At 53.6% G+C, this 14,946-nt stretch overlaps 1 protein-coding gene across 1 annotated transcript; it reads right to left on the bottom strand.

The window, feature by feature from the left end:
• Nucleotides 1-515: 515 nt before the first annotated feature.
• Nucleotides 516-14,306, bottom strand: Abcg4 (ATP binding cassette subfamily G member 4). Its single transcript, XM_050120105.1, has 14 exons — nt 14,069-14,306; nt 9,774-9,891; nt 9,526-9,658; nt 9,367-9,417; nt 9,060-9,205; nt 7,526-7,649; nt 7,208-7,322; nt 6,889-7,031; nt 6,004-6,102; nt 5,614-5,782; nt 5,414-5,514; nt 2,634-2,792; nt 2,420-2,538; nt 516-2,236 (listed from the first exon to the last, which is right to left on the bottom strand). Exons 1-14 carry the CDS (start codon nt 14,304-14,306, stop codon nt 2,011-2,013), a joined length of 1,941 nt encoding a protein of 646 aa, XP_049976062.1. The 3' UTR covers nt 516-2,010.
• Between the last annotated feature and the right edge of the window lie 640 nt (nt 14,307-14,946).

Here is a 14,946-nt window from a genome sequence, read left to right on the forward strand (position 1 = left end):
CTCCTCACCCCACCTCCCTTTGGGAAGGGTGTCCTGCTGCCCAGACTGGCCTTGAACTTCCTAGGTAACTGAGGATGACTTTGCACTGCCAATCCTCCTGTGTCCACTTCCCAGGTGCTGGGATGACAGGTGGGCCGCTACATCTGGACGATGCAGCACTGGGGACTGGATTAGTCTTCAAACATGCTGGGTAAGCACTCTATCAACTGAACTGCGTCCCCATCCCTCAAGGTTCCATTTCTACTATTTAAGGGCCCGGGTCACCTTTTACTCAACTGAAAAAAAAATGGGAAATGATGACAAGGGTCAGTGTGGGGTTGGCACTGAAGTTTTGGTCAGGTAGGCAACATGACACAAATATTTCCATAAGATAAACATTAATGAGTTTGAACAATGCCTGAGACTTAATACCCCTGCCACAGGATCCCCAAAGCTGGCAGACGTCTTGCCAAGAGCTTCGAATCCCCTCGCATATCCTACAGTAGCAGGTAGCAGACCCATATTAACATACCGCATCCTGTATAAATATAGGTTTTATTAATAATGAGTGAAATCCCACAAATACAACTGGCATCTGTATAATGAGAAGAACCTGGGACGAGTACAGAGGTGTGAGCGCAGGGACTGGGGAAAGAGTCCTGGGGGAGGCGAAATCAGATGTAGGATGAGCCTAGACCCGCCAAGGAAACAGACAAGCTCCAGATGTATCTGCCACCTCGGCGTCCAGGCCCCGCTGCTCTGATGTCCAGGAACCAGCTGCTGACTGGAAGATGGAGATCAGCGAACAGAAGTTTGCGTGAGCAGCAGGCAGCTGGCGAAGGGGCAGAAGAGCAAGTGTCAGGCTGGAGCACAGAAGGATGGCCGTGGGGGAGCCATGGCTGGAGCCAGCTATGCCCATTCTTGTGCTTGTCGAGTCCTGATCTCCAGGAGGCAAGCACCCAGTGCCACCCCTGGCTCGAGACGGAGGGAAGACTGGGAGAAAGACACCGGCAGAGCCCAGAGCCACACCGAATCACACCAGCCTCATTCTTAGCCTCCAAAATGAGGTTCTCAGGAAGAGGTTGCCACCATCCCCCCCGCGGGCACCATTGGCTCCCTGCCACCATCGCTCTTCCTCCACGCCATAAGGGATGGTGCCGTGTGTAGGGCTGAGATTGCCTGATTGCATTTGCGTGCCTGTGACTCCGGAGAGGAAAGGACCTGTAGAACCAAGCCTCAGGAGCAGCAAGAAGGGACGATCGAGGCTTCCCCGGCTCACCCCCCGGAATAAAGTGCATTCTCCAGTTCCAGTGGCAGGTGGGCAAGTGGCACAGACATTATTGCAGAGGTGCCACTGAGATCTACCCTGACTGAAGGGTTAGGGAAGGGAGTGGGACGTCCAGTGGTCTCTCCAATCTCCAGGATTGGGAGTGGTGACCCAGACAGAAAACCCGGCTTCTGTCCCAACAGATTGTCCAAATTAGCCAAAGTGGGTGTGGGGAGGAAGGGGGAGGAGGAGGAGAGACTTCCAGAGTCCCTCCTTGCTCCATCCAGTGTCCATGCTGGGACTCCCTGGGTACCCACCAGGGCCCAGCCCTGGAACTCCAACCTTACAGCAGCCCAGTTTACAAACACTAGTGTGGTGGGGACCCCCAGAAGGGGTCACTTTGATCACTTGTAAGTCAAGGCCTAGAGAACATGGGGCTCCCAGGCAAACAGCACAGAAGGGTGCTTTGGGCAGAGGGGAGGGTGGCAACCTCCCAGTGGTCTTTGCATGCAGGTGTTGGAGAGAGGAGAGAGGAAGCTACAAACTGCATCAACTTGGGAAGACTCCTGGGCTTAATGGGGAGGGCTGGAGCCCTACTTCCAGGGCTGAGGCTGGGAGCCTGGGGACCCACAGCCAGACTGTGGAGCAGTTGAGGGAGAGGAGGGCGGTTGCACCAGCAACCAATGCCCAAGTCTACAAGTTTAAAACAGTCCCAAGGGGCTGGAGCTGGGGGCTTCCTGCCCAGAAGAGGTGGGAGCGAGATTCTATCTCTCAGACTTGACCCGGTACCGGAGCACAAGGTACGCCAGCAGTCGCAGGGCAAGGAAGAAGACGCCCAAAACCAGGAAGTCCATGTAGAGTTTAGCATCCTCCACATCCAGCTCTCGCAAGATGATCTGTGGATCCCGGAATGGGCACTGTTCATCTAAGCAGGTCAGATGTCCTCGCTCCATGCCATAGATGGTCAGGATCAGACCCTCAAAGCCATACCTAGGCGAACAGTGGCATCAGAGCAAGACACAGAGCACAGGACCCCGGCCCTCAGCAAACCACCAGAGCCCAGCCACAGCGATCTCATACTCAGGTGCCAGCAAGGGTGCAGGGGCAGAATCAGACAGGGTACCTCCCCTTAAGAGCTGGCAGGACCCCCTGAGGGGCAGGAGACAGACCGACCTGACGTAGGAGAGGTAGGAACTCCACTGCAGGTAAGTGGGGATGGTCTTGAAGCTGACAAAGAAGCCGGAGAACAGGAGGACGGGGATGGCAGTGACCGGGCCTACAAAGGTGGCCACCTGGGGAGAGGGGCCCAGCTGTTACAGCGTGACCACAGTTTCATCCACCCCTTGATGTCTCCCAGGAGACCCCACCTGTGTGACAGCTTTCCCACCTGGAGGGAGTTGGAGGCGGCGCCAATCAGCAGTCCCAAGGACTGGGCTACTAAGGCAGTGGCTATGGCCAAGGCAGAGAAGAGCAGAAAGCGGCTGGTCTCAGCTGGCTGGCCTGTCATCCAGTACACGATGCTGCAGTACACCACGGGGCACACCACCTGGGAGCAGCCACAGAGGAGGTTAGGGACCTTCAAGTCAAGCGCTGGGGACCTAAGTCCACCGCCCACTTCACTGGGGAATGAGTGTCCCAAGGGCTCCTCAGCCCTATCTTGCCTCCACTCTTGTTCATGCGCGTACTACTTTTTAGAACCATTCATGCCCCCTTTCTCCCTGACCACATCTTTTTGTTTGTTTGAGACAGGGTTTCTCTGTGTAGCTCTGGCTATCCGAGAACTCGCTCTGTAGACCAGGCTGGCCTCAAAAATCACTGAGATCCACCTGCCTCTGCCTTCCTGAGTGCTGGGATCAAAGGTGTGTGCCACTGCCAGGAGACTACTACATCTTATATAACCTTGTTTTGATGCTCTGACAGGTTCAGGCAAGATGACAGGTACCTGCAAGACCAGGGAAGAGTGTGTGTGTGTGTGTGTGTGTGTGTGTGTGTGTGTGTGGTAAGCTGTCTAACATAGGTACTGGTAACTAAACTCAAGTCTTCTGCAAAAGCAACGAACACTCCTGACCACTAAGCCATCTCCCCAGCCATATACATACATATATATGTGTATGTATATATAATAAATATTTAAGACTTATTTTTATTTATGTGTGTATTTCTCTGCACATGTATGCCACCTATGTACAAGAATCATGGATGCCAGAAGAGGGTGCTGTATCCCCTGCACCTGGAGTTACAGGCAGCAGTGAGTCGCCTGATGTGGGTGTGAGGACCTGAACTCTAGTCCTCTGGAAGAGCAGCAAGCAAGATTAATCTTTAATCGCTGAGCCATTTCTCTAGTCTCCTTATATTATTAAAGAATTAACTGTCTGAAGAAGAGCTCTGTCTCCCCTTGAGGCTGCCACCTTTTGGATACAAAGAAGCAGACACTGGACACATCTGGAGATCTAAAGTAAACCCAGAGATTCCAGATACTAAGGTTACAGTATATCTATATTTTTTGTTAAATAAGCATATCTTAGATACTCTTATCATAAAAAACAAGGTGATGGGTTTGTTAATTTGCTTCATTTTGCTTACTGTACCTAACCCTTAACATCAGTTGTAAACCTCAAGTTTGAGTTTGTGATAATAACTTCTTAGCACGTGGGAGGCTGAGACAGGGGATCGCCACAAGTTCAAGGTCAACCTGGTTTAGATAGTCAGTCGCAGCACAGCCTGCGTTTACAGACTGAGGCCCCGTTTCAGAAACCCCAAATAATCAAATAAATAAAATAAAATAAATGATTTTTTCCTTGGCAGTGCTGGGAACGGAACCCCCGATATCATCCATGAATGGCAAGTGTTTGAGTCCCACCCTTCCATCCCCTGTGGTACCGAGTGAGTCCCTGTTTCAAAACAAAACACACACACACACACACATACACTTCCCAAACAAGCTCATGGGAAATAGGAAGTCGGCTCACTAGCTACAGCTGTACAGGTTGTTTCCTGTACAAAGGTTCCCAGCTCCCAGACAGAGACAGCCAGAGGTCAAGATCTAGCTTGTGTTTCCCTCCTAAGCTTCGCACGTGGCAGAGGACAGACCCGTACCTCCCCTTTTGCTGTTTGTGACAGACATCTCACGTAGCTCATTAGATCTCAAGCTATGGATGACCTTGACTTCCTAATCACCCCACTCCACCTTCCAAGTGCTAGGTCACAGCCCTGCCGGGCCACACTTAGCTGAGAGACACTTCTCTGTGATTTGCTGAAAGGATTATTGGTGGCCCTGAAGCCTCGAACGAGAGGAGGCGGTAATATGATTAACAAATGTCATCTGATATTTTTGGGGCATTTAGAATGCGATGGGCTCTCTTCTAAAAACTTTATAGAGAGTCAGTAAAATGGCTCAGTAGGTAACAGTACTGGCCGGCCAAGTATGACAGAGTTCAATCCTAGAATCAATGTACTGGAGGGAGAGAACCGAATTCTGTAAACTGTCCTCTGTCCTCGCCACATACACTGTGGCAAGAATGTTTATGCACATATAAGATAAATAAATGAATGCAAAAAAACACAATTGTTGGGCATAGTGATGAATGCCTTTAATACCAGCACTCAGGAGGCAGGGGCAGGTAGACTTGTGACTCTGTGAGTTCAAGGCCAGCCTGGTCTACATAGTGAGTTCTGGGACAGCCAGAACTATATAGAGAGACCCTGTCTCAAAATATAAAATAATTAAACTTTGTATGCCTTTAGTCATTTAATTCTAAAGCACAGCTCTGAGGAAGACACTGGTGGAATTCTGTCTTACAGGCGGGAACACTGCTAAAGCAAAGAGGAACGGGGTGACGTGCACAGTGTCTTATAGTTGGAAAGTGAGCAAGGCTCCAGAGCCTATGCGCTCTCTGCTGCCCATAACAGATAGAGACATTTGTTATTCTGCCATTATGGCCACCTTTTTATCTATTTATTTTGGGATATGGCTGGACTTGAATTCATGGCCATCCTCCTGTCTCAGCCCTCCCCCACTGCCAAGGGTTGGAATGAGGTGAGCCACCACACCTAGCTATGGTTACTATGGCTACTATTCCTAGCTTGCTGTCCGTTTTCCCATTAGACCCCACATTCCATGGGATCGCCCATGAATGCGTGGGGGCAGGGGTCGGGAAGAGAACTCACCTGAAAGGGCACATCAGCCATTGTCTTGGCCAGGTAATACGCTTTGAGACTGTACCAGTAGTTCAAGTGTTCCCGCATGAAGACCGCCATCTCTAAGGGAACTGAGGGCAGCACGGGTAGGGTCAGGCTTCACAGGCTAAGCTTTAGCCCCTGCCTCGTGCCCAGCACCCCCGCCCTCCCCGCCAGGCAGATTAGCTCACAGGTGAGCACCGTCGGCATGAGGGCCGCGAACATGAGGAAAAGCATGGAGAAGAAGAGGAAGCCGGTGTTGTTGAACACCTTGCTGGCGTCATCGCCGATGTGCAGGTAGAGGAGGCCAATGAGCACGCCGATCAACACGTGTGACATAAACCGCAAGTGGGTCAGGACCTAGAGCGCAGGTCGTCAAGAGAAGAGGCATGTGTCCCAGGACGAGGGAGCAGGGGCGGGGGATACAGGGAAAGCCATGCTAGAATGGGAACTTCAGAGTGCCCTGCAGGCACACAGAGCCAAGAAACACGGCATGGGAGGGCGGTTCCCATCCCAGATGCTGAGAGTCTGTAGCCCAAGAGGTCCAGCCCACACCTCCTGCCCTCAGCTTGACATCTCACCGTGTCCCTGAGGATGGATAAGAAAGTCCTCCTGAAGAGGATGCAGAACTGGGTGAGGGTGCTGGTGGCAAAAGTGTGGCTTTCGATAGTCTCCACTTCCTAGAGGGAAGAAAGAGGACTGGGTGAGTGTACCCTACCCACACACTGCCCGTCTAGCTCAGTAGGTGGGGGAGTCCCAAGCTCTTCCTAAGACAAAACCCAGGTCTACAAGAGGAGCCTTTGAGCTGCTCTAGGGGTGAAAGCCTCAGGGAGATTGAGGGTGGAAGGGAGAGAAAGCAGATAAAGATACTTGGGTGGCAGGAGACAGGAAGGAGTCAAAGACCCTCTCTTGGTCATCTGCCCGGCTCCTTCTTCACTTCATGACAGCTAACTCTAAGGCCATAACTGTGTGTATAAGCCACTGGGTCTCCCATTGATTCACAATGATGACAATCACTAATAACATTAATAGCCAAGCCTCTGACTTCCAAGAGTCATCATGGCATCTCACCCAAGGGAGAGATCTGGCACTAGGCGGACCCTGGCTGGCCCCAGTGGCCTGCTGAGAGCCTATGTGATTTGCTAGCTAGCCTTACCACCTGTTCTGGGAAGTTGGGTTAGAGATAACAGCAGACCATCCTGGCCCTGAGGTCAGCAATGGCATTGGCCATGCTTTCCCTAAGCAGGCACCGAGGACAACGCACCAATGACGCTCATAGGAGCTCTGGAGGAGCAGGTGGAAGAGAAGCCCAAAGCTCAGGATCTACTGTGAACAGTAGCTCCATTCCAGGCACCTGGCTTCCGGTTACACGGTGGCAGCAATGCCTCTGGGGACAGCTTCCTTGGCAGGGTCATTGTCTATGGTCCTGTCTCCCCTCCCCATTCTGCCCTCTCCATGCCACTCACCGGAGGACAAGTGGGGCAGTGGGCAGCGACCTCATTCTTCTCGGGGCTGCTCTTCTTCTCGGCCATGGTGCAAAGGCCATTCTGCACAGCCCTGAACAGCATGGGGTTCAGGTCTCCGTACTCGCCAGAGGCCACCTCAATGACTAAGGAGAAACAGAGCAGAGTGCTCAGCTAGGCTTCACCCTCAACTCCCAAGGGCAGGTCAGTCCCTCTTTGGTATATGGAGAAGGCAAGGGACAATGAACTCCCTGTCCCCAAGAGGCCTCCATCACCCAAACCCTCTTCTGTCGCCCATCTCTTCACTGGAGCCCCCACTTACTAAAGTCAGCGGGGTTGTGGTAGGTGGGACAGTGCAAGCCAAGCCCCTTCAGATAGGGAATCAGGTTGGTAACCACACCCTTGAAGATACATTGTCCCTGGCTCAGGATGTAGAGCTGAGGCAGAAAGGAACACACAAGAAAAACATGACCAGCGAACGGGGGGGGGGAGGGGGGGGGGGGGGGGGGGGGGGCAGGGCTAGAGCATGGACAAATCAATGTGTGCTGGATGGGGGGGGGGGGGGGGGGGGGGGGGGCACTGACACTTCTATCCCCCCTCTATCACAGGCCAGTCTTCTCGGGGACTTGGGGATACTGACCTTGTCAAACATTTCAAAGAGCTTGGCACTGGGTTGGTGGATGGTGCAGATGACAGTTCGCCCCCCATGGGCCAGGGACTTCATGAGGGACACCACTTGGAAACAAGAAGCGCTGTCTAGACCGCTGTCCAGAGAAAGGTCACCAGGGACCAGTGAGGTGGGTGTGGCTAGGAGGTGGTGAGTGAGGTGGGTGGCTTCTGTGAATGGAACGGGTCTAGTGGGAGGGCACCCTCTGGACACCATGGGCTAATTAGATTTTGTCAACTTGACACAAACTGGAGTCATTTGGGATGAGGGAACAATCATTGAAAAGATGTCTCCACCAGAGCAGCCAGTAGGGGCATTTTTCTGATTATTGATTGATGTGGGAGGGCACAGCTCACTCTGTGTGGTGCCCGCCACACACATCGGTGGGGTCCTGAGTTGTATAAAACAAAAACAAAACCAAGCTGAGTGAGCCTCAGAGGACAAGCTAGTAAACAGCATTCCTCCACAGTCCCTGCCTCTGCTCCTGCTCCTGCGTGAGTTCCTGCCCTCAGTGGCGGACTGTGATCTGAACATGGAGGTCAAATAAACCTTTCCTTCCCCCATTGCTCTGAGCCATGGCCGTTATCACAGCAACAGAAAGCAAACTAGGGCAGACCCCCAGATCCTGCACACCTTGTGTGGCTCAGGTATTTGCAAGCCCAGAGCACGACTCAGTTAGAAAAACCATATGCCAAGCACCTCTTGCATACCAGGCACTGAAGTGGCCGGGGCTCACTGGTCTAGAGAGACACAGAGGAGCTCACGGTTGGCTTCAGAGGATGTGCAAAGTGTAGCAGCGACACAAAGCAAAAAGACTGGCAGCGGATCAGCCATGCCGTAAACATAGCATGGGATGGGAGAATGGCTAGGGAAGGTTCCAGAGTCTAGAAAGAGCAAGAGCCTGTGAAGGGACAAGGGAGGAGTCATGATGAAGGGTATTCCACACAGAAGACACAAGGGTCAAGCTGAGGGGCATGGAACACGGAGTTTGATGGGAATTGCAGGCAGCTCGGCGTTATTAGAACATAAAATATGAAAGATGGGAGAAGCAGCTGCCTGACTATTTTGATGGCAAATGGGACTCTGTGTGGTTTGAAGCAGGAGAGTGGAACTTGCTAGATCTGTTGTTTAGAAAGCCCATTCTGGCCGCGGGTTAGAGAAAGGTGCCTGGGAGCCTGAAGGCGGGGAGATGAGCTTGACGATGTCCTGAGCTCAAGCACTAGGAATGGGGCTGGGAAAGTCTGAAAGCACAGAGGATCTGATGACTAATGGCTGTTGAGGGGAGGAGAAGGAGATGTCAATCAAAGAGGGGGGAGGGGGTACTTCCAGTTCTCTCTACCTGGATGAAAGACAGGGCAACTTGGCTACAACTGGATTAGCAAGGATGGAGTCCCCAGAAAGTTGCCAGCAGGAGATCTGGTCTCCAGCCAGGGAGCCATGAACCAGATTCAGCCCTGGCTTAGGGCTGAGAAGAGGAAAACCCAGGTCAGGAGAAGCAGGGAAATACCTGGTAGGCTCATCGAAGAACATGACAGGTGGGTTGTTGACCAGTTCCAGGGCGATGGCCAGGCGCTTCCTCTGCCCTCCAGAGAGCAGGGCTGTCCTCGTGTGAGAGCAGGACATCAGGCCCAGGGCTGTCAGGATCTCTGTCACCTGTGGGCACCCCACGCAGCCCCAGTCCACCTTAGCATCTCACCTAAGCAGCTCCCCACTTTCATAGAGGTTGACCCTTAAGCCCTTGTTCCCCACCCAGCTTGGGGCCTAGAACTCCTAAGCCTCAGAATGGCTCCCTCCCTCTACCCCTATCCACTCACCAGTTCCTTCTTCACTTCTTGCTTCTCACTCAGCTTCAGGTTGGCCGAGACCTAAAAAGCGGTAAGCAAGTGAGGAGGGGCCATGTGTGCAGTCCCTGTCCAGAGCCTTCAGCTGGAGACAGAAGGGGAGCACAGAGGAGAAGGCCACCCTCTCCTCACCATCATAGCCTCCAGCACCGTGAGGTGTGGCAGAAGCATGTCGTCTTGCATGATGTAACAGGACATCTTGCGGAAGGTCCTCAGATCTCGTGGCTTCCCATTAACCAGGATCTGCCCCTTCATCCCCGACTCCCTGCGGGGAGAATGGTTGGTGATGAGCCCCGAAACCTCTTAGCACACCTTCCACACCCCTCCGTCAAGAGGTTCCCCCTCCTGAGTCCTGCTCCGCTCCCATTCCTCATGCTCACCTATACCCTGCCAAGATGTTCATGAGCGTGGACTTGCCAGCCCCGGAGGGGCCCATGATGCCAATCAACTCTCGGCGGCAGAACTTACCAGACAGGCACTTGAGGAGGGTCTTGTAACCTGCAGCAAGGACAGGAAGGGGTCACCGGTGAGGGCTAATGATCTCACGCATCCTCAAAACATTTAAAGAGGAGGCCTGGGGAGATAGCTCAGTCAGTAAAAGGCTTGCCACACAAGCACAAGGAAGGACCCTCGTTCCGTTCCCAGAACTCTCGTAAGCTGCCTGGCTCAGTCTGTGCATAGTGATCCCTGCATGTCATCCCAGGACTTGGGAAGCTGGGACAAGGAAACTGTTGTGAGTTCAAAGCCAGTCTGGACCAGAATCTGAAACCCTGTCTAAAGTAAAACAAACCAAACAAACAAGCAAAGGGGCAGGAGATATGACCCAGGAGCTGAGAGTGGACATTGCTCATGTAGGGGACCAGAGTTCTGTTCCCAGCACCCACTCTCAGTGGCTCACAACTCCCTGTAACTCAGACTCCAGGGGATATGGTGCCCTCTTCTGGATTCTGCAGGCACCTGCACTCACATATCAGTGCCCCACCCCCACCACCACCACGCATATGTCTTTTAAAATGCAACTTTATTTTGACAACAGTAAGCAAAAGGTTGGAACTGAGGTTCACACTTGTAATCCCAGTGCCGAGAAGGCTAAACCAGGTAGCTCCCCGGACCTCACAGGCCAGCCAGAGACCCTGCCTCAGAGAGCAAGGTGGATGGCTTTTGGGACATGACATCTGAGGTTGACCTCTGGCCCCCACACACACACAGAGGTGGAGAGGGGGAGGGAGAGCGCTCGTAGAGGAGGGTCGGTCATAGAGGAGACAGCCACTGCTGAGTGGAATTGTTAGGACGGGCAGGCAGCGCTTACACAGACGCTCCCACCCCTTCACCCTGTCCCCCTAGAAATGACTGCCACTAGCGTTCGAGTCCAGGGGCGCCACAGTCTCTTGAAGGCTGCGGGAAAGCTGGCGCCCTCCTGAATGACTATAGTGAGAGCACTGGTCCTGGAGAACCAGGCTCTCTCCTCACCAGAGTGCACGCCGGCTTACACACCCCGAGGACACCTCCCCGGAGCAGCCCAAGCTGCTGCCTGTCCCGTGTTCCTGCAGCATCTGTGTTCAGATGCCAGCACGTTTGTCACTCAGTGTGCCTGTGCTCACCCCCTCCCCCAGCCGCTGAGTCAGGGAACATCTTGGGGGAGGGTCTGTGTCTTATTCATCTTTCTTGTCTGTCTGGAATGTAATAGGTGTTCAGTAAGTGTGTTTCGCGGAGCTTTTGCTCTATTCTGGCAGGGGGGAGGGGGAAATGCCTTCTTTCTGTTGTCTCTGCCCTACAAGCTTGTCTCTCCAACCCCAACGGCCAGAAAAACCTCACCTGTCCTTCGCTCGCTCACTGGAAAGTAGCCTGTGCATAAGGCATAGCAGAAGGAGTCAGGTGGATCTGGGTCAAACTCTGGTTCCACATTACCAGCTGTGTGACCTGAGGCGAGTCGCTTAACCTCTCTGAGCTCCAGGTCCCTCCTCTATGAGAAGAGGATGATGGTGCCTACCCCACGGAGTTGTCGAAAGAGTCACTCGGCTAACATATGTAAAGCATACGGCTTGGCACATACCATGCATTTCACAAGGCAGATTGCGTTACAATTCTATCTGACAAACGCTTGTTGAGATCTACGCTGTGCTAAGCTCGGTACCAGACACTAGACAACAACTAAAACGAGGGAGGACGTGGTTTCTGCATCCAAGAAAGTTACAGACTAGGTAAGACGGACGGACGAGAAAACCCCTGCGGTAGGGATGGAAGAGAGAAGAGCGGACAGCAGAGATGGGGCGACAGCCATGCACCCTCAGAGGGAGACTTCATGCAAGATGTGGCATTGGAGCTGAGGAGGAACAACAGACGCCTCCAGGCTGTAGGAGAGAAAGCATAATCCAGGGGACCGGGACAGGCAGCTGATGAGCAGGGGAGTGGAGCCGGGAGGTGAGGCCAAGAGCCAGGGCCTGGCCTGCTAAGCGGGCAGGTCTGCTGTGCTGAGGAGAACTCAGGCTTTCGTCCATCGCCTAGTCCTTAGCAGAGACAAGGGAAGTTTCGCTCATGTAACTGCTGTCCGTGGCACCTGTACCATGCCCCCTGCCTGCTCAGGGTCCAATCTTCCTCAGCTGTTCCTCCCAAGGCCACACAGCCAGGTCTTCACTGGGAGACAAGGTCTTGGGTCTCAGACCTCTCCTAAGCTCTCCTCCTGGCCAATCAGAAAAAAGATCCTGGCACATACACCCTCTCCAGCACACACTCCTCAGAACCACCACGGGAAGTGACTTCTTGTGCAAGGGAAGAAACTGCAGCTGTGAACCTTCCCCTTGTCTGATGCCAGAGCCGGTGCCAGCAAAGCCAAGACCTAGCACAAATATCATCTTACGCTTGTTTGCCTTTAAAGCACTTTCAGGATACCAACTCGGCTGAGCTCCCCGAGAAGCCCATGAGGAGAGTTAGGCCAAGAAAGGACATTCAGCCTACCAAAGGCCACACAGCTTCCCTAGGGCTGGAAATAATTGTCTCTTAAATCCCCCTGTATCACAACTGTTTGGCGCCTGAGGGACCTGCAGACCTAGGCCTGGAGAGACATTGATGTTCTAGTCTTACTTTGGTCAATAGCTCTGCAATTTTGTCAAATCACTAAATCTTTTCATTATTTATTTAGGTTTTTGGAGATGAGGTCTTCCCTATGTACTCCAGGCTAACCTTGAACTAACGATCCTCCTGGGAGCCTCCACTGTGTTGAGCTTACAGGTGTGTGCCCTTATGACTGGCATTAGGGCCTGTGATTCCTCATCTAGAAAAGAGCAATAGTGGGCTGGGATGTAGCTCCGTGGTAGAGTGCTTGCCTAGCATATGGAAGGCCCTGGCTTCCGTCCCCAACACCATTAGAAAACACACAGTAGTGTTCCCTCCCAAAGACTTAATAGGGTTCTTATGTTATTAAGTGGGATCACTAATAATTAATTGAATGTATTTGAAAAAAAAAAATGTCATACACAGAGGAGGCTGGTGACAGATCCTCACCCAGGGAAGGCAGTGCTCTCTCCCAGATCTCCTACACTTCCTGTCTCTGCCACCCTTAATCAGGTTCTGCCCTCTCCAGAGGGGAGAAAGAGCCAAAGAACGAAGTAGCCAGGCAAAGGAGGGCAGAGGGCAGAAAAGGGACCAGGACTAAAAGAGAGCAAAACAGATGGATAAGAGGGTAGCTGAGGCTGGCAAGGTCGAAAGGGAGGAGTCCCTAGCCAGGGCTTCCACCACCCTGATAAGGTGAAGTACCTAATCTAGCCACATTTCTTCTTGCTGTAAAGTTCTGAAGGCCAAGGAAATAACAAGGACCTCATCGTCCCACCCCGGGGCCTGGTCTGAGAACTGAAAGAGACTGCTTAGGCCTAGGGTATTGGCTAGGGAGCCCAGACGCCTCAGGGTCCAAGAGCTCAAACCCCCATGACCACTTGGGTCACCCATGGAAGTGAGCCAACATGTAGAGACAGCTCACATTGAGCCCTGTTCTGAAGCGCCTCAAAGCTATGACACAGTCTCAGCTCCACCCCTAGCCCACACCCAGCTCTGGGAAACAAACCCAGCCTCTAGGTTCCCAGCCCAGCTAGGACAGCTCTGGGAAACCTGTCCTGACAGGGAGGAGAGGGAAGGAGGTGGAGCAGCTAGGCTAGGCTTTGGACCCTGCTCTGCTTCTTACTAGCAGGGAACACTTGCCAGGTTTTCAACTTCCCAAGCCTCAGTTTCCTTATAGGTAACCATCTCTCCTGTCCAACCTCCACCCTTCCAGCAACTGTGGCAGGAGTGAGAGGGCAGGAATGGGACAATCTTTAAAAATAGGAGTAAGGATGCTGTTGGACATTGAAAAGAGCCTCCATAGATAGAGCACGCCCCTTCCCCAAAGCAACCTTCATAGGTGTGAATACGGGGGGGAGAGAGAAAGAGAGAGAGAGAGACTAAGAGGGAGACTGAGAGACTAACTCAAGGACCAGAGGTCATAGGGTCTATTTCAGAAGAGAAAACTTCAATATTCAATTGAACTTAGCTTCCTAGTGCTGCAGATGTGGGGAGCAAGGATCTTGTACCCTAACAGCATGCAGTAAACGAGGGTTAGGGCCTACAAAGCTCACAGCGGGGGCCTTATGATACTGAAGAGGCAATTCAGGGAGAACCCCCAGGTCCCCATGGGACTGCCACATACCCCGTTTGCGCCAGCAGGACCCCTCCCGCACGGAATAGGACAGTTCCACAAACTCGATGTCCACAGCAGAGCGCTTGGGCAGGTGAGAGAAACGTTGTGCTTCTGTAATGTGGTTCTCCACCTTCTTTAGATGCGTGGGCAGCACGGGGGGCTCTGTCCCGTCCTCCAGCGCCACAGCCATGGCCACAGCCCCAGGCCCCAGTCCACAGCCCACGGCCTCCAGTGCCTTCTCCGCCATCACACAGCTGGCCTGCAGGAAGAGGGCCTGCTTAGCTCCCGGCAGACCCTCCAGCCCTTGTTCAAAGCGCCATAGCTTTCCGATGCTGCCCCGCCTCCACTCCCCCTAACCCTGCCTCCTTTTCAGGGCAGATCCCCAACTGTCAGCACCCCTCTTCCCGCCGGGTCTTCTGCACCAGGCAGCACACTCCCAGGGCAGTGACACTCAGTCGCGACCTCTCCTCGGTCCTGGGCAGTTCCAGCCTGGCCTGGCCTTGCCTGCTCCTCCCTCCCCGCCGCGGCCTTAATCTCCTTATCCCGCAGACCGGCGAGGGCGGCCACCGGCTAGGAGGTCGGGGAAACTGAGCAGCACAGGCTGGGCCCGGGGAGGCTCTGGCCTTGGCTCCGCGCCCCCCTCTGCACGGACTGGCGCCACTCCTCGGCCGGCCTCCCCATCCCGCGCCGGTGACCGTGCGCCTCCGGACTGTCCCCAGACACAGTCACAGACCCCAGACCCTCCATGCCGACCTTCTGTCCCCCGCTCGCCTGGTCACCTTGACGCGCCTCCGGCTCGCGAGACGCAAAGATGCTCAGCAGAGATGCTCAACCGGGATGCTCGACCCGGATGCTCAGCGCCGCAGCGCGGGAGGTGGACACTCCCG

Source organism: Alexandromys fortis, unplaced genomic scaffold, assembly GCF_014885135.2.
Source record: "Alexandromys fortis isolate MF-2015 unplaced genomic scaffold, M_Fortis_MF-2015_v1.1 scaffold_190, whole genome shotgun sequence".
NCBI classification, from domain to species: Eukaryota; Metazoa; Chordata; class Mammalia; order Rodentia; family Cricetidae; genus Alexandromys; species Alexandromys fortis.

Excerpts from the sequence above, each read along its gene's own strand:
- Abcg4 (XM_050120105.1), bottom strand. The coding sequence starts at position 14,306 with ATGGCGGAGAAGGCACTGGAGGCCGTGGGCTGTGGACTGGGGCCTGGG. Across the intron at positions 7,650-9,059 it reads TTCTTCGATGAGCCTACCAG|CGGTCTAGACAGCGCTTCTT; the intron begins GTATTTCCCTGC and ends TTCTCTGGACAG. Across the intron at positions 7,323-7,525 it reads TCTTTGAAATGTTTGACAAG|CTCTACATCCTGAGCCAGGG; the intron begins GTCAGTATCCCC and ends TTTCTGCCTCAG.